This window comes from Myripristis murdjan, chromosome 11, assembly GCF_902150065.1.
Source record: "Myripristis murdjan chromosome 11, fMyrMur1.1, whole genome shotgun sequence".
NCBI lineage: Eukaryota > Metazoa > Chordata > Actinopteri > Holocentriformes > Holocentridae > Myripristis > Myripristis murdjan.
In genome coordinates this window covers 8,472,639-8,492,907 of record NC_043990.1, presented here as the reverse complement: position 1 = coordinate 8,492,907, position 20,269 = coordinate 8,472,639, and the positions used below count along the sequence as shown (strand labels likewise).

Sequence of the window (20,269 nt, the reverse complement as noted above, 5' to 3'; positions counted from 1 at the left end):
ATTTATCTAGTTTTACAAATAAACTCTTTGTGTAGACTATCACATTTGCTCTAATCCAGAACATACTACAGAATAATGTTCTGGCTGATTTGTAGATTGCCATCACAGGTTATTAGTATTTTGGTGTCGTCATATTTCCAAAAAACCCTTTTCATGCACAGTCTTGTATACAGATGCACCATTGGGGGGTGGGACCTGGGGATTTAGCTCACTTTGTGACTCCATTAGAAGGCAGTTGAGTGCTTTTCTAAGGAAACACTTGTAACGGAGGATTGCTGGAGCTGAGTCACACTGACTGTGATCAACTGTCAGCACGCCAACGTCAAACTGGCTCTCACTCATTCCTCTTAGCTGACTGCTTGCCAGACCTTGCCAAGTGTGTGTGAGTGTGTTTTGATGTATTCTTCTGTGTATGCGCATGTATGAACATGACACGTAGAATATTACACATGTATAAATGTTGCGTGTGTGTATGTCTGCTCTCTCACCCCTGCTAGCTGACTACCAGCCAGCATCAGCTGTGTGTGGTGGTGTTGGGTCTGCTGCTGTTGGGAAGGAGGAGGAGGAGGAGGAGGAGGAGGAGGAGGAGCAGTGCTTTGGGTCACATCAGGGCTCTCCTCACTCTTTGCCTGTAGGAAAACACAAACACATATTTCCTTTACCAGCTGTCCACATTTTTTTTTTTAAACTCGTATCCATCTAAGGAAGGTGTGCTAAGCATGCATGCCTGTGTTGAGCAACACATTCCCACAGAAACACAATCAGATCTGGCTTAGTGCAAACATAATCCTCCACTGGTGGCCGACAAAATGATAGAAACCCACCACAGAAACCTTTTTTCTTTCTTTTGCTGTACAGCTGTGGTGCTGCTGCCACAGGGAGGAAGAGTTTTGGAAAGGAGTGATGTAAGATAGACGTGAGCTCTAACCTCCCTTTCACTCTCTTCCGTCACACACACACACACACACACACACACACACACACACACACACACACATACACAAAGCAGGTCAGGGCATGCATATCTCAACAGAACACATTCGCCTCACTATTTATCAAAACACACAGAGAGATCGATGCATATTCATCTGATCCCAGCTCTCAGAAGCTGCATCATTATGAGCCCTGCAAAGTAAACGTTATGGAAGCAGTTACAACCCATATTTGCCAAAACTGAAGATTAAACTGATCAAAAATGTATTTTAGGACCTGAAAATGGCTTGATTTAAATGCTGCTGATTTTATGTTAGTCACAGCACAGCACACAGAGTTAGGGTTATCAGACTGTACAGGTGAGAACAAAAAATGTAGAAATGAGAAATAAACATGCCGATCCTTGGTTAATGCTCCTGTTTGGTGAATAGTGGCCCTACTCTCTTGCCGTACAGCACCAAGTGTTTACTGGTCATCAGTCCAGAGGAAAGCGTCGATCATCATCGTTTCCATGGTGTCAGAAAGTTACTGCCCTGCTGGCCTGTACCTGTCCTCACTTGGCCACTCTGACCAGCTCTGACATTACCTGTCCATCACTGCTGCCGCGTTGTACATCTTCATGTCTGTCATCACTCTCTCAGCATCCAGCTGTCAGCCCTTTCTTTCTTTCCTTCTTTCTCTCTCTTTCTGTCTTTCCTTCTGTCTTTCTTTCTGTCTGTATCTCTGTGAAAACTCCTCAGCATGTGAGTGTGCCCTCTGTCTCTCCTGCTCTCGCGGCTGTCACATGTGCAGCTGGTCGCCTGCTGAAGCTGCCTCTTTAGGTTGTAGCAAAGTGGGCGTGGCTTACCTGGTCATGGAGAAAAAATGCTGATTTGCATATAAGGTGCCGTTTTTCTCAGAGACTCACCCAGCATCCAAGCGAAAACAAACGGAAATCCACACACCAAAAAAAAAAAAAAAAGAAAGAAAGAAAAAAGAAAAAAAAAAAAAAACGCAGCAGATCTTTCAGGAATTGCCCTTCAGGGATAAATAACGTTTTGTTTTAACTGAACTGAATTAAAGCAAATCACCTTACTGCCAGCCGGGGTAGGGGAGAGGCTGAAGGGGCTGGTTTTCATAGGCTGGACCTGTAACAGACAGACAAACACACACACACACACACACACACACACACACACACACACACACACACACACACACACACACACTTTGTGAAAAAAAGGTACAAGGTGCAAGGATGGTTTTTAACAATAAATTCATCACTAAATACAAAAAAACAGACTATCTTCCTCTAAAACACTATTCTGTACATAAAAGACTCATGACCACTAATAAGTTGGTAAGACTGTATTTAAACACTCCCTAAACATTTATGAACAGTGAATTCTTTACATCTCACTATGACACGATGGTAAGCACATACAAAGGTATATATAGTTTAACACGAATGGAAGAAAACCAACCTGATCATCAGGGCTGTTTCGGTCAGAGTCTGAAACACAAAAGGACATACCAGTTATTTAGACTGTGTGTGTGTGTGTGTGTGTGTGTGTGTTCTGATAAGCTAAGAATCATACAAGTTGCATAAGTGTGATGACTAATATGTAGTGGTGGTGAGTAAGTAGTTCCATGTAACAGCATCATGTAATTAAATTTCAAAATACTAATTGCAGTATCTTGCAGTGACTACCCACCCACCCACGCCATCCCACCACCGCCAAGGGGTTCGCCTCCTTACCCTGACCGTAAAGCAGCAAACAGCTGCGGGGAGAACTGTGGCCTGTTTGTCTTGTCGATGATTCCACCCCTCAATACCCCCTTAGTAGGGCCCTGCCGCTCTGAGTCCATTTGGCGCCCAGGAGGTTTTTAAAGCTAGCAGCCTGTCATTCCTATATTTGTCTTGCTGTTTTTATAACAATAAAAGCATAAAACCAACAGGATTTGAGCATCGCTGGAATCAGTTGCAGGAAAATCAAGAGGTGGTGTGATATTGTCATGATCGTTGAGTCGACCGCCAAGATTATTGACGTGTTTGCCCTGTCATGTTTGAATTTGGCTAGTGTGTTCACTGAGGTTTTGGACACTGGATATTCTGCTGTTTCACTGAACATATCTTAGCTAGCTACCATTTGGATTTGATTACATTTTTACTGGATTGGATTTCGATTCAAACTGTGGCACCCGCTGGATTTTTTTTTTTTTTTTTTTTTTTGGCATTTCTGCTTTATTTGACCTGGGATGCTGTGATCAGGACTCAGCCTTGGTACGTGGTACGCGCTCCTATGCGGCGAGCCACCAGGGCGTCCCGGCACCCCCTGGGTTAAGGTGTTGTCAGTAAATTGTCAAATTTCCATAATTTATGATTTGCTGACATAGCTGCTGGCCAGCTGGACTGACTCAGAAGCGGCGTTGTTGGTGACTGTATTCATGTGTGAGACGCCAGCTTCTCGGCACGGCTTGGCGTGCAAACAAGTTTGTTGTCGTTTCGGGGTTTGTTGCTTAACTGAGTTAACGCTGATGACTGTGTGGTTGCATGTGGTTATTTAGGCAGTCATTACCACTGCCCATAAAACTTCACTTTCTGTCATCGGACATGTCCTTGGCTGCCTGCCTGCTTTGTCCTTTATCTGACTGAAGTCTGTGCAGGTTTTTGGCAAAATCCATGGTGCTGACCATGGTTCATAAATGTCTCATGTTTGCTAGGACGCTGTTCGAATTTGAACTTGTTTCTCAGCTCCGCCCCTCCGACGCCGTTTGTCTGACTCTACTTGAATCAGGGCCAACTACAGGTCCTCGCCCGCTCTGCGATGAGCCACTGACTCTGATCTGTGACTGCTTACATCCGAATATTTTCTTTTCAGGCCAGGCTGGGCGTTCACATGATAGAGATAAGAACTGAACATCAGTTTATCTTCAAACAGGGGCAAAGAAACCTACACACAGGCAATAAGTATCAACTAAGTGCACTGCAATATCAAAGAAGTACACTGACCCAACAAACATGCAGTGCTGGCGGGGAACTAGTTACATGTAATTAAAATACGAAATAACTGTAATTGAAATCAGCTACAGTTACTGAGAAATAAATGCAATTAAATTAAAAATTATGATGATCAAAATGATGGTGATTACAAAGGGCTTCCATGCGAATACACTATTTTTGGTAAAAAAAAAAAAAAAAAGACCCTTATATGTAGAGTATAACATTCATGCTGTTGCCTTGCATCTTTTGGCTGTGCAGGAATGTCTTCTTTTGGCAGATTTTGATAAAGAGTCATTCAGGAACCAGCAAACAGCACCGGGTCCTATTGTTTTATCAGCGCTCAGCACAGAGCTGACCTGAATGTGGACTTGTTTGAGGTTCTGGTCACATGTCTCCTTTTCACAGTCAGAGTTTGCTGAAAAAATGTATGTTTTTAGGACTTTTCAGCTTTACTGTACAAAATAAACATTTGTCAAAAAAGGAAAAAAGAAAAGAAAGCAAAACGGGATCAAATGTAATAGCTTACATTAGATCACATTAAGTAATTAAAATAGTTACATGACTCAGTTTCAAAAGTAACTTGCAAATACGACACACCACAGGGAGGAAAACATGAGGGAAAACATGAAAAGAAAGAAAAAGAAAGGACGAAAGCTGAGCTCTGAAAGAGGACAATTTACCTTTCTCTGTTCAAACGTATTTAACATGATTCAAAGACAGTTTACATATGAAGGTGTGTGTGTGTGTGTGTGTGTGTCTGTACCTGAGCTGTCTCCCGGATAGTCAGCCCCAGGTTTCTCCTCCTCTGCTTTGGACATCCTGATATCTGCAGAAAACACACACACACACGTTAGGTTAAGGTTGCGGGTTCAAATCCTCTCTCCTCCTGAACAGCGGCTGTCCAGGTGCCCTTGAGCAAAGCAACTGACCAAGAACATTATGACCAGCAGCAGAAGACTGTGTTTTGTAACTGGTGTGCTCACAGTGTGTGTGTGTGTGTGTGTGTGTGTGTGTGTGTGTGTGTGTGTTTGTGAGTGTGTGAGTGTAAAACAGGACTGAGTTGACAAACAACAACATAGACTGCGAAGTCGATAAATGAAGGTGAAATGAATTAACATGCATATACACAATATCTCTATCACACACACACACACACACACACACACACACACACACACACATTAATAATACTATAAGTCTATCAGTACTATAAGTTTGTATCAGTATCACACAGAGGATTATTTCACTGCAATTAAAATAATATTACATGCTAACATAAAAAAATAAAATGTGTCATTATAATGCCAAATAAAATCCAAATAAAGAAATTTGTCATGTGGAAATATCTGTAAATAAACTTGCATAATTTAAATAATCTATGTGTACAATTTTAATTGTAATAGCTTGCATGGGAATATTTAAAAGGTTAATAATTTAGGTTTGCAATTCAGTTAATGATTAAAGGACTTTGGATTAATTAGTCAGTTAATTAATCTAAAGTCTAAACTATCTAAACTATTCATTTGGGTTGTAAGTGAAGGCCTAAATCTGAATGAAAAAAATAGTGTCAGTTTGACTGGTAAATGGAAAATTTAATTCAACAAGCCTAAATATTCATCTGAATTTTGCGATTGATTTTTTAGCATAAATATTTGACTCATTATGCTGAAGAAAAAACAACCTGTATGTTACACGAGTGTCAGAGGAAGCAAAATGCGCCCTGTGTAATGTGAATTAGCCTTTAATTAAAGCAGGACAATGTGGGGAAAAATAGCATAAAGTCATGAAAAAGATACATAATATTATAGGAATATTATAGCGACAACACACGCAGACGACAGTTCAGCTTGTTAGATAGATTTGCTTATTTCAATTATGATGCATGGAAACAATGTAGCCTATTTTATTTTACTTATCTTTTTTTGAAGTCATTGACCGTCTAAACAGAGTTTCAATGTTTAGTTGTTTCAAATAAGAAGCGATACACGGAGTAAATTTGTAAAACTCGCCGTCTGATTAAAGTAAAAGACTCGCTCTGAAAACGACAAAAAAGTCCCGTTTTCGTTTCCGTGCGTGGATCCTCTGCCATTTCCCTGACAGAGTGAAGACCGAGGTGTGAAAATGGATGAGCGCCTTTGTCTAAAACACCTGGATGTGTCAGGTATACATAGCGTACATATATTTAAAAAAAAAAAAAAAAAAAAAAAAGGTAAGAAGTGATGCAGTTACCTTGGAAAAAATGCTGCAATCGCTGATGATATTCATGTAAAATAAAATTGAACGAGGAGATCAAATGTGGTGACCCACTGCTGACTCACTGTGCTCTCTATCACACACACACACACACACACACACACACACACACACACACACACCCGGACAATAAGCTCAGAGTGAAACTGCTGATGGAGAAACATGAGAGGCTCCATTTAAAAACCCGATTTATATTTAAAATTTATACTGCGGCTGAATTTTATTTTTTAAATAAACTTCTTTGCTGAACATCGTCCATTTTTCCAAAACGATTCTTCAATTAACAAGCCAAAACAGTGGTAGCTACACAAGTCACATTATTAATATTAACCCAGAACCGAATTGGCTGAAATGCAAACAAACAAAATATTTTTTCTCTTTTTCTCCCTCTGCTAAATACGGACTCTTATTTTGCAGTGAAATTATTTTCTAAACCATAAAAAGGCATTTACATTCACATCTTAGCTAAAGTATAAAATGCTCTTATTCAGAACATTTCACAGAACAGGCTTAAACTCCTACAAGCAACCAATAAATAAAGACTGAACTGACATTTATCAATTCTCAATTCTCAATATAATATATATCAATATAAACGTGGTTTAAGAATGCACTCTGTTCTCTCCATGTCTTTGAAACAAGTGATATTATAGGAAAACAGATGTTCCTCTATACACATGATCAAATATGTTGATATGTTTCTATTATCATTATTATTATTATTATTATTATTGATTTTTTAAAATTATTATTATTTTTTAAAGCCCATGCATTTATTTCCAAGCGGTTTCTGACTAACTCCTCTTTCCCATCAGTTTGCAGCATGTGAACAGGAAAGTCTCTATTCAGCAAGTTTAGTTCATATGCTGCTGGCCAATCAGGGTCCAGCATGGTGAGGGTTTAAGTCTTCAAATTAATATCATAAACACTGTTTTTATTTCTTATTCTTTCCATTTTGTGAAAAAACGTGAGGAACATGCCTGTGAGCCTGAGCTGTGGCAGCATACATTTAAAAACAAAATTATGAAAACAAGAATAACTGCTAATTGCTGCTGTCTGGTGAAAACATGGCAATTCATATTTTTGCGATTAGTCATGCTCTAATCACAGGTAACATCCTCCTCCTCCTCTGTGGTTTGGAAACTCACGTGACGAACCCAGAAACACGCTGGGGAGAACAAAAGCTGCTCTTGTCCCAGAGAAGTTTTCATCTCAGAGTTTTGACGTTTTCACAAGTCACGATTTTATATTTTACATATTCCTATTTAGAATTTTGTGCTGTTTTTTTTCCCTTTCATATTTTTAGCAGCCAACAAGAGCCACTCATACAGAGAAAATCCTGGTTTTCTGTGATTACATGACCAATAAAAACTGATTCTGCCTCTAAACACATCACACTTTGATTTAACTGATTTTACGGACCCAGCAGGGACTGAGGTTGTGTTTTTGGAGACGTGCGGCCCTCTGCACACGCTCCGTTCACGCTGACTTCTGGGATCACAGCAGTATAATTGGTCCAAGAAGAAACGACGCCCCAGGAATTGCTTACCTGAGCACCAGGCATTACTCAGCACCAGCGCCGCCATCTTGAATAAAACACTCCTTTTCTATCCTCTGTTCTCTGTTCTGGTTTCTTAATTTCTGCCTGTCCTGCATGTGCTCTTATATCTGTTTCTCCTTCTTTTTTTTTCTTTTTTTCTTGCACAAGAGCATCACGGCAAGCTGAAACAGACGGGCCGTGGCTCTGGTTCAATAAAAAAAACACACATCTTTGTCAATAGGAGCTTAAAATGTGAGTTGTGTGGGTGTGATGTGGTGTCACACACTTTGTCTGTGGCGCAATGTTCACACGTCTGACAGAAAGCTGATTGTAAAAAAAAAATTAAAAAATTAAACCACACTTCATGCTCTACCTTCCTCCTCCTGCCTCTTTTCCTCCTACTATAGCTTCCTCCCTGCTGCCTCAGTGCATGCTTTATACCCTATGGTGCACACACACACACACACACACACACACACACACAGAATGCCAACATTTTCGGTATGATGTAGAACATGTGAGTGAGCAAAAGAAAGAACACTTGAAAGAGAAAAGAAGAAAACGGGGCTTATTGGAAGTTATATATAATCCTTGAGTGAGTGAGTGAGTGAGTGTGTGTGTGTGTGTGTGTGTGTGTGGTAATCTTATCATCAGGGTCACAGCCAAGTTCAAGGTGTGATGAGAGGGGGTGGAAAGGAAAGAGGGGGGAGCAAACGGAGAGGAAGAGAGAGAGAGAGAGAGAGAGAGATGTGAGGCTGTTTTCAGGAGGACAAAATTGAGGCGAGATGAGAGAAGAGAGGAAAAAAGAAGAAGAAGAAGAGGAGGACGAGGAGGAGGAAAATGACAGAAAGAGGGGACATGACGATAACAAAGTGGAAAGTGTTGCTCGGCTGGAAAGCGCTTGGGTTCGTTCTCTTACAGGATCTGATCGCACCTCATCGTTTTTCTTTTCTTCCCCAATTGTGTTTGATGTTATTCTCCTCTCCTCTGCGGCCCCTGGCACAGCACAGCGCTTTTCACATTTTTTCATGTTCCAGACCCCCAAGCTGACTTTCATTAAGCTGCACACCCCCATGTGAAGTGATTTTGTCCTGAAAGAAGAGACTTTTTGGGGTTTTTTTCACCTACTAAATTGTTTAAGAGGTTCTCTAACACTGAGGAATAGATTCAAAGTGGTGAGATTAAAACATCATGTTGAAATCACTCATAGAGGATTTTTCTCTCATAACAATTGATAATAAATTAAAATAAAATTAAATTAAACTATTCCTCATTTTTCTGAGGACCCTGGAAGCCCCTCAAGGACCCCAGCAGGGCCCCAGACCCCCAGAAAACTGCTCTCATCTAAATGTGATGTGCTCCTAGTAATAGTAGCTTCCTAACAAAGATGTGCTTAAAAAATAATAATAAAAATTGAGAGCATCATTCTGTCTGGTATTAAAACACTTTACTTGTAGTGTCACATCTGTCCAGTAAGCATTTTGTGTTTTAGTTGTTTTGAGCTGTGTGTTGAATTCCCGTTATTTTGTTTTCTGTTGTGCACCAAAATGGAAATAAGTGTTTAAGGCCACTCTGTATTTTTTAATCTTGTATTTTTTCTGGTATTAAAGTGAAATTAAAGCAAATTAAAGGACATACATTCACCAACACAAATTTAGTGAAAGACAAATTCAGATGAAAATGGATTTTTGTCTTCAGTATTGAGGCGAATGAGGAGTTTGTGAGCAGGGCAGTTGCAGTGTCACAGGATTACCAGATGGTGGCAGCACCCTCCTGCTGATGTCGAGGGGGAGGTGGGTTGGGGGGGCATGACTCTACACTGTATGAAACCTGTGGTCGCTCACACTCATTTCCTTAACTCTTTAGACAACAACAATAATTTAAAAAAAAAAAAAAGCACATCCTTCAAACTCAGATTTTTTTTTTCTTGCAGGAACAAGAAGGTAATTCCTTTTTACACTTAAAGTGGAATTTTTTTTTTTTTTGTATTCCGCGATTGTATTCCGGTGATAATGTCACAAAATGTCTGTTATTTTAGGGAAAACACATTTGGAAAGGTCGTGTCAGATGAAACGATAAAGAGCAAAAAGACCAACACAAGCAAAAACATGAAGGACACAAACACCCCAAATGTGAAATATGTCAAACACAGATTTTCAATCCTGTCTACAGTCTCAGAATTAGATTAGATTAGATTAGATTGCCTTCATTATCCACAAGGAGAAATTCATTTTGTTCAGGTGATACACAATCCAGCCCACACTACAACTGCACGACAAAATAGAAGAACATCAAGAAATGCAGATATAAGATATGAGATAATACAGAAAAAATAAAAGTTATATTCACACATATACGACGTCTCTTGGGGGTCATGATTTTATTATTATAATTATTTTTGATAAAGAACACAATTTTAGCAAAACATGGAGGTTTCTCTGTAAAATTGTTAGAGGAGAGCATCAAATCTCCCACCACGACTCAATTTGGCACGTGCATTTGCACCGAAAACAATTCATTGCCAACTCACATTACACTGATACACTTACTTCCAAGTAATAAATATTTTATTTTACCGAGTGTCTGCGTGAGCCAAAACAGTGTGAAAGTGTCTACCATAAAAATATTTCTCCTCTACGCCTAACACTAGAAACACTGACATCTGCACAACAGCAAACAAGATGATATTAACGGATCTCTTACAAACACACAATGTAAAAGGAAGACAATCTGCTAAAATGCTGGGGCACATATATAACACGCTCTATTCAGACACACACACACACACACACACACACACACACACACACACTGGAGCTTCATTTCAGACCCCCTCGTCCACTCAGCATATGAAGAGAGGAAGCCCATAAAACCATTTTATCATCCGTAGCCCCCCCCTCCTCCCTCCCTTCTGCAAAAAGCCTCAACTGCCCCTAACCCCTCTGGCCATGGGTCCCTTTAACCCCCACCCCCTTACCCATCCCATCCACCTCATGTATGCTAAAAAAAAAAAAAAGAAAAAAGAAAAAACCAAACCAAACGCCCCAACCTATTTCACAGACAGCCCACTTTAATCTGCCTCTCTTGAAGGCCCACCGCCCAAAAAAAAAAAAAAAAAAAAAAAAAACAGCATAACAAATGGCCCAAACCAGTTCATTTAATGTGCTTTTCTCCGGCCGGCCTCTTCATTAGCCTCAGAGATGGAAAAGGACCTCAGTGTCCTTCACATTGTTTCCAATAGATTTCACTGCAAGTTGCTGCAATTTCATGTCCCCATGCTTTCCTTGCATATCTATGCAACTTTTTGCAATTTTTACATAACTGTAGATGCTGAAAGGAGCGAAAACAATCCATACAAATGTCGCAGAATTGTAGGTGTTGTGGGTCAAAATTGACAAAAAAAAGCTGGGGAAAAAATTAGATTTGAACAATAACATCAGTCAGCTACAGTGGAATCCTTTAAGTTGGAGTGGCTGCTGCCCTACTTCACCCCTGTCCATGTCCCCTACACCCAGTACTCAGCATCCAGTACCCAGGACCCGACACCCAGGACCCAGCACCCAGCACCCAGCACCCAGCACTGGTAACTAGCACCCGACACCTAGCATCCAGCACCCAGCACCCGGCACCCAGCCCGGGGCAGTTTGACAGCAGCAGCCGCCTGGAAACGAGGCAGCGGGCCCCACCCTTCACCCCCCTTACTCATCCTATCAGTGCTAATAGCAGAGAGAGAGAAGAGTGGAGGGGGGCAGATGATGTATCTGTCTTCTGGGGTTGACATGACCGGCCTGCCTGCCTCCGTGTGTGTGTGCAGGGGGGGCAGGGTCACTGTCAGAGAATTAGAAAAGGGGGAATGAGAGGGAGAAAGGAGGGGGGATGGGGTGGCTGCAGGGGTCCTAACCCCCCCCAGTCCATCCACCCAACCCCCCCCTCCCGCCCCAAACCCCCCTTTTTACCCCCCCTCCCTCTGGTCACGCCTGTCAGGTGCTAGTGACAGACGGCGCGTGGGTTTCTCTGTGTCTGTGTGTGTGTGTGTTGTGTGTGTGTGTGTTCGGGGGGGGTCGACGGCACTGCTTGGCGTGTGGATGTCAGAGGTCAGGCGCATGGTCTCGGCCACCTCGCGCCTTGCAGTCTAACACACACACACACGCACACACACACACACATTTGCACAAACAAGCCGGCTGCTGCCTGCCTTTTCCAGCCCTGTCCCCCTGTCACAATTACTGCACAAACACACACACGTCTCATACCAACATGTGTATAAACACACTCACTTGTCCATGCACACACAAGAAATACACACTGACACAAAACCTCACCTCACATTAATAAAATGCATATAGAAAGACAATTTAAAGCAACTATATAAGTAAAGGAAGAAAACGAAAAACAAGCAACAGGGGTAAAAGTCGCAGTGATTTGATTTGATTTCTGCTACGAGGGGCCGCACACACACACACACACACACACACACACACCTAAAACAACAAGCAGAGATGTACACACGAGTGAGAGTGTGTGTTTCTATGAGAGTGAGAGTTCAGGCCTCTGAGGGGAATCGCTGTGAAACTCAACCTGCCCTGCTCTCTTGCATTCAACCTGCGTCACCGACAGCCATCGTATTCAAGCTTATTTAGTAACACGCAACCATTTTGTGAGACACTAGACAAGCCTACAGGATATACAAAACAGAAGATTATAGAATAACTACAATGTGTGATGTTGCACCTTGTAAGCATCTCACACACCAAGAGGGAGCTCTAAGATGAGGCTAAAAAAAAAAAAAAACTGTCATTTGCAAGAAGAGAGAACTACTGCTACTGGTTTGTACACAAAGTTGTTTTAAGAAAGGACTTAAGACAGCAAGGAACATTCAACGCTAAAATACAAAAAGAGCTAAAAGAAATGTAAAGCAACGTGCAGGGAAATAATATGTGCGTTAAATTAACCCAAGATAGAGAAATCATTTTCTTCTCTTTTTTCCTGTAGTTTTCTAGTTTGGATGAATTTGACTGAGGACAAAAAGAAAAGTTATATCTCCTTTTACCTTTTGATTTGACTTACTTTAAGTCATAGCTGAGCTGGAATAGCTACGGCAAACTTTTACACTGACCATTACTGTGTTTATGAAAGCATATCTCTATTTTTACTGTTAAACAGCCAACATTTTATTCCGTCCAACACATCTGAGGAACGTACAGTGTTTCTTATGTCTCATTTTAATGATCGTCGCATCAGTCAGAGCTAAACATGGACTGAAACCAATCTGATAGTCTGAGCAGAGTGCTGTGCATGTGGGTACATTTAACAGCACGTAATGAGAATATTACAAACAGATCCAGGCTGCATTGGCTGCACTCTCTGATTTAGATACTGAGCTCAGACATTTCTGCATATAGCACCAGTGAAGTGAAGCTGGAATATATAAAGACGGCAAAACAAACTGAAGGAAAATGAACAAGAACTTTTGCTGAGTTATAATTCATAGGATCTTTGTCTTTGTTCCTCACAAGCTGTTAACCATTGACCCTTTTGCTAATTCTTACTGCACCTATCCAGGCAACATCTCATTCTGTTATTTACAGGACTGACAACAAGTCAGTTGACCACAGCATTTTGTGTCATAATATATGTTTTCTATTTACAGAAATATAATCAGACTGATGTTTTCTTTTTTTCCTCATTCATTATAAGCTGATATGACATTGCACATGACCCTTGGGTCCATAAACTTATTCAAACTCACAGCAGAACTTTCAAAAACGCGACGGCCCTCAATCTGAAAATAAGACTGTTGTTCCTAATTTCCAGAAGGCGACTCCTGGAGATTTTTCATCCAGCTGAAGTGCTATAGTGGCTGCTTCTGGCTACCTGCCTGTCACCAGTGCTGAAAAATGATCAAGTCCGAACCTGGTTTAATAAGTTGCGCTGCAGAAAAAAAAAAAAGAAAAGTAAAAAAAAAAACAGCACTGAGGCACACAGTCATTTACTGCTCACAGCTCCACATTCAAACAAAATATTGTCAGATCATCAGTGAATTTATTTGGCTGATGTTCCTGTGACAAGAGCGTAAAACAGGAAGAAATGATAACTCTGTACATACAGAGGCTGCTAACAATGCTTGCTAGTTAGCTGGCCTGCACACACAGACCTGGTTTACATTCAGCAGAACGGAGCGGAACAGAACGTAACAGAACAGAAAAGAAGGAAGAAAACAAGAGACCATAATAGAACAAAATAGAGCAGAATCGACCAGAGCATAAAGAAACTGAATAGGACAGAAGGGCAAAGGACACCACACAGAACAGACCTGAACAGACCTGAACAGAACAGAACAGAACAGAACTGAACAGAACAGAATAGAATAGAATAGAATAGAATAGAATAGAATAGAATAGAATGACAGGGCAGAACAGAGACAGATATTAATGCACCGGGGTTTTGTTTAGCTCTAACAGGTCAAGAGAAAAAAAACCCCAACAAAGTAAGGTCAGCACACAGTAATACAGAACTGTGTCATCATAATATGTGCATAGTACGCACATTACAGACTGAATGCTGCTAGAATAGTTTGTATGCTAGATAACACACACACACACACACACATACACAGAGGGCTTGTATTAGCATGTCTCCTCCTCGCTCTCCTTCACTTTCTCCCTCACCTCCCACCTCTCTTTGTCCTCTGCTCAGCTCATCCTTGATTTATTCTGCTCGCCCTTATTTCCTCTCTTTCTCTCCCCTCGTCTAATATTGTCGTCTCACTTGAACTTTCTCATCTCTCTCTCTCTCCTTCTCTAACCTCTCCCCTCCCCCCTTGCCTCCGTCTTCTCATCCTCCCTGCATCCTTCCCTTAATTCCTTGATTCCTCACCGTGCTGTCTCTGTCAGGCTTAACCTCGATCATCCCCTCTCTCTCTCTCTCTCTCTCTCTCTCTCTGCTCATCACACTTTCTCTGCCACCTCTCTTTCCCCCTTCATCTCTCGCCCCCCTCGTCCTCTCCCCATTTCACAGATTGGAGTTCCAGTTAGACAAACATTTACAGAGCTGCCCTGCAGGGAGAAATAATCTCATTGGTTGTGGTGAACCTCGGTGGGCGGAGTCAAGGCGCCACATATTTTTTTATTTTTTTATTTTTTTTTTAAGAGCTGGAGTTCGCTAACTGGCAACCTTACAATGGCAAAGAAGTAAATCAAACCTACATTTTATATGACTTTGTGGTTTTATAGTTTGGTTAGTTGAACGTGGAAGGTCACCTAAACTAATCACAGCTCGGTGTCATTAAATTTTGTGAAATGAACATGAATTCTTAAAAATGCAGATTATATGCTCTATGCACAGAAAGTGATAAGGAAAACAATTCCCCACAACAAAAAAGAGGTAGTTTGACTCCGAATTAGTGCAGGGAAAAGTGAGGGTGTGGAGGTTGGGATGGTAAACCTCCTAACCTTGACTAAATTGTTTTGGTTGCCGAAAGCCTATAAATCTAATTGTTAACTAACCTTTTCAAGTGATGAACACATGAAAATAACGAGCCTAATCCATGCTGTGTCCCTACATCCTTTTGTGGTGGAGCAATGTCCTCTCCAACATTATTGTTTTCCACAATAAATAATCTGCATTGCAGAGTTTGCACTCACATTTCTTTTGAAACCGTGTCGCTAACCTTGATAACTTGCAAGAATGGATTTTTTTTTTTCAATTAGCATTAAATGTTGCACGCTTCATAATGTTAGCTGCCCTCTCTCTTTTACCCTTTGGCTTTTTTCATCGGGATCCAGTCTGATGGTAATTAGCCAGAAAAAGGAGGTTTCTTTGACTCTGCCCATTACGGATTAATTTGACCAATGAGATTATTTCTGCTTCCAGGGCAGCTCTGCCTCAGAAAAAATGTTTGTATAACAAAAACTCCCAATCTGCCTCCCTCTCTCCCTTCATCCCTCCATCCTTCCAGCCCCTCTACACCACTCTCTCTCCTCTTACCCTTTCATCTCTCTCTCTCTCTCTCTCTCCGTACATATATATATATATTTCTATCCATAGTTCAGCAGCAGTGGTCAGCCACAGCGGTCATGGCACCACTGGACAGCACTCAGCTACCAGGACACACAGACTTGTTGCCAGGCAACAGCAATGAAAGATCACTGTGTGTGCATGTGTGCGTGTGTATGTGTGTGTGCGTGTGCATGTGTACATATGTGTGCGAATGTGTATGTGTGTGCTTGTGCGCCTGTCTCTTTGTAACTATATGTGGATGCATATGTGCAAGTGTGTACTTGTGTGTGTCCACTGGTGTTTTTTTGTGTGTGTGTGTGTGTGTGTGTGTGTGTGTGTGTGTGTGTGTGTGCGTGTGTGTAACTGCAAGAGTGTTTAATCATTAAGAATAAACATGTTTCCCAGTCTGTACCTGTGGCTTTGGTCTGAGGCAAACAAAGTGCTGAATGCTAATGTCTGTTCTGATGTCTACACTTTACCAGCCAGTGTTAAAGGTTCATTCCTGCTTTTTTTTTTTTTTAAAGTGATTTTCATATCATTCTCTTACAGGAAACAGGTGAAACTGGTGGAACTGGTGGAAAACACACTGGAAGTCAGAATCAAAATGTTGTTGGTTTCATTTTTGAACAAGAAATACATGCTCGCCACTTCCACTGGCTTGTCAGAAATGTTCTTTGTGGTTCATTTTTTAATGTCAACATCAACAAACTACTTTCAGCATGTCCCATAAAGAACTGTTTTCAGTGTTCACAAAACACCTTTTGTACTGAGGAGTACCATCAAAAAACAGGCCCGTCTCCAGGCCAAAGATCCATATGAACAGCACATAAAAAAAAACAGATTTTGTGTTTTCAAGATGTTTGCCTCATTCTGTCTGGAAAATGGGATTCCTGAATACTTTTTTTTCTTTTCCATGTCATGCATCTGTTGTGAAGTGGCTGCATTCATGTAACTAAGTGCCTCTCAAGACGGAACGAGAAATTTAGCGTATACATGTGAGTGTGTGTGAGTTTGTGCGCAACTGGAAAAGTACTGAACGTCTTTCTGTGTAGGTTTGCACACATGTGAGCCTCGTGTGTGTGTGTGTGTGTGTGTGTGTATGTGTGTGTGTGTAAGTGAGAAAGATACAGGGGCTGATTGCGTGTGAGTGTGTGTGTGTCTATGTGTTTGTGCACGAGTGCGCACAAGCGTGCACGTGTGCTATCCGAATATGTCTCTGGAGTGTTTATTATATCCGATACAGTACCTCTTTCTCGCACCACATATTTCTGCGCCGATCGATTCCTCTGACTCCCGACAAGACAATAATCGCACCTCCCTCCCTCTCTCCTTCTCTCCACCATTATTACTGCCCTCCCCAAGGAGCAGGACGGAGGGATGGAGGGATGGAGGGAAACCGAGAAATCAAGGGAGAAGAGGATGAAGAGAAGGGGGAAATGGCCACTGTGCTATACTTCCCTTCCCAGAATCCCTCTGTTGGGCGTAAAGATGGAGGGAGAATGAGGAAATGAGTGTGCGGGGTGAGGAGAAGGAGGAGGAGGGAGGATGGTGTTGGGAGACAAGAGAAGAAAAGGAAACAAATGAGCAGAGAAGATGAGGAGGATGAGCAGGTGCTGAAAATTTGGGGAATTTATAGATAACAGAGATGACAGAGATGAAAGAGGAATGGAGAAAAATGGAGGAAAAAGAAAGAAAAAAGGCAGGGTTGGGAAATATGGGATATTGGGACAGTATGAGGAGACACAAATCAAGCAAAACAAATGACCAAAGAAGATGAAATATAAATCAAAATAAAATAACAAACAGGCACTAAAAAATTTAAGAATCTGGGGATAATGGCTCAGGGTGGAAAAAAAATAACGAGGTGTGTTGAAAAGAGAATTAGAGAAAAAAAATAAAAAAGACAGACAAAATGGCAGGCACTGATAATAAAAGGAGCAGGAGAGAATAAATGGATGAGTGGAGGGATGTCGGGACAAGTAGTGAGGAACAGGGAGGAGGCAGAAAGGACATAAATGGGTGAAGACTAAAAAAAAAGAAAAAAGAGAAACAGGTGGCAAAATTTTGAATTTCTGGCGATGATGGACAACGAGTAGAAGAAGAGAATGCTGTGTATTGAAAGAAAGAAAAAAGGAGGAATATAAGCAGAAACTGAAAAATAGAGGAAGAGAAAATGGGCCGGGTGGGAGCGGAGTGAACTGCGGTGTGACAGAGCATCGGCCCTTACAGGAAATAGCAGGAAGGAAAAGATAGTGACAATTGGACTAACAAAGACACACAGCCTCGCCTTGATGGTGTGTGTGCGTGTGTGTGTTTGTGTGTGTGTGTGTGTGTGTGTGTGACAGAGTGATTGGATGAGGAGGGAGGGGGCAGATTCGGTGCAACAGAGTAGATGACAAAATGAACAGACGGGTGGACAGAGAGATGACCAGAAAATGAGAGGGGGATGATAAAGAAAAAAGATATTTGTAGTGCTCCGTTACGAGCCACAGCGGCTCGAGACGCACAGCATGAAATCCCAGTTTCATGTCTGAGCAAAGAAAAAAGCATCATCGGTATTATCGGACATGTTGGATCTCCGTTTGTAAAGCTAATCACCACAAAACCAAAAATCCATTTCATTTAGTATTATCGGTGGCGTTTACCAGAGAACAACTGTGGTAAATTCTTCCTAAAATCAACATAAACCGAAGAAAATCCATCGGTCTGTGCTGAATGTGAAAGCTCTTTTTTAAAAGCTTACTATTAATTCATGTCATTTATCTTTGGTTAGCATTAAAATGGGTGGAAATGTAGACTTTGCACCCACAAATTCCAGTTTTACCCTGTTCCTCAATTTTCCGCTTGACCCCCACGCTCTTTTTGAGTTTATCCAGTGGAGTTTAAAATGAGGTTTATAAACCCCCAAAATGTTTGAATTCCCTCAACCTGTAGAAGATACGTGTTAGGGTAAATATGAACTTCACCAACATTTGGATGTATGAGGTTGTCACATGGCAGTGGTGATATTCAGGCTCACAGAATTTGGATTCAGAAGAAGAAAACCCAGCTCTCTCAGCATCTTTTTATTGTCACTATAATGAACTTTTGTTATCTGCACGTCTAATTTGATGCTGAATCTGATGTCTTTCTTTATGTGCTAATGAAGGCAAAAAAATTTAAATCTAACCTCCTTATTGTGCAAGTGTGAATGAATAATGGATAAATAAGTGAATGAATAAATAGATAAACGAGTGAGACGTGGTGAAGCCAGTGTTTCCCGCTGACGTCTACTGTGTGCTGAACAGAGTTACGTGGTTTGGTTTACAGGTTTATCGATTGAGCCCGACTTAAATTGGCTTCCAATTAAACGGAGCGCTTATTTGACCTCTGTACCCCCTTCCTGTCCTCTCCTTTCCTGTCCCGTTAAATACCCCCCCCACACATACACACACACACCCTCCACGCCTTCTCCCCTTATTTTCCCCACCTTGCTCCCTCGGCACTGAGCTCCTCTCGATCGACACATCCATCTTTCGCTCGGTGTAATACCTCTTTTGCTCCCTTCCCCCCTTCGTCTAAGTCCGTCACCCCATCCCTGCTCTCTTACCGGCGCCTACCCCCCTCTATTTAAACCTCTCTCTCTCTCTCTCTCTCTTCTCTGTGCTGCATTCGTTTTCTTTCCCCCTGTTCTTTCCCCACCTTTCCTTGGGTGCGATCTTTGCTCTGCTTCTCTCTTACTACTTTTCTCCTGGTCAATCCATCAATCTCTCTTTAAATAACAACAATGAATTATTAAGCGTATTTATTCAAACAGCATTAATTATAAAATACACGCGGCTTGTCAGTCTATTCGCGTCCGCCAAGGCCGTGGCGGCCTGACGCACAGAACAGAGGAGGAGAGGAAAAAAGAAAGGGGGTGAAGGAAAGGTTGTGGTTGTAAAGGAGAGAGAAGGAGAAGAGGAAGAAGAAGAAGAAGAGGGGGGTTTAGGAAATTGGTCTGGCTAGCAGAACAGCCACCCGCCCCCCCCCATCCCAAACACCCCCCCACCCCTCTCTGATTCCCCCTTCCTCCCCCCTCCCTCCCCCACTCTGCTTTGTATTCTGTGGAGATGACAGGGGGAAAGCTTTATTGCTCTGAGTTTGTATCGATCGGGGCCCCGCAGAGGGGGTACCCAGACCCACGCACACTGGAGGCCCTTTCGCAGAGGCCGCCGGCTCCTTTCCACAGCCCCCACCTTGCCTCACCCACCCCACACACACACAGACCTGCACACCCTCCTCTCTCTCCCTCTCTGAGGGATTCAAATTGTGGGCTCCTCTGCTGGCTCCGAGAGGTTAAGAGACGAAGCGCCGCGCTCTTTATTTACCTACGTGCAAACACCCAGCTCACCCGAACGCATCACCTCGCACCACCAAGAAGTGGAGTGTAAATGGGGAGTGAATGTAAAACATGCTTTCTCTCTCTTTCTTCACAAAAAAAAAAAAAAACATTCCTCCTCCACCCAAACACACAGCTGAAACACAACTGCAGGCAGCATCACACGCCACATACACAAGCACACACAAATACACACACGTAC

The 20,269-nt window shown here is 41.9% G+C and overlaps 1 protein-coding gene across 1 annotated transcript in view; it reads right to left on the bottom strand.

Annotated features, from left to right (window-relative positions):
- Positions 1–20,269, bottom strand: part of pou2f2a (POU class 2 homeobox 2a) — a 76,814-nt gene that overhangs the window by 15,331 nt on the left and 41,214 nt on the right. The window contains exons 2-5 of the mRNA XM_030063991.1: positions 4,680–4,742; positions 2,397–2,425; positions 2,004–2,060; positions 489–629 (exon numbers count right to left, since the gene is read on the bottom strand). Of these exons, the coding sequence (XP_029919851.1) occupies positions 489–629; positions 2,004–2,060; positions 2,397–2,425; positions 4,680–4,742 (290 nt within the window). The remainder of the gene's footprint in view (positions 1–488; positions 630–2,003; positions 2,061–2,396; positions 2,426–4,679; positions 4,743–20,269) is intronic.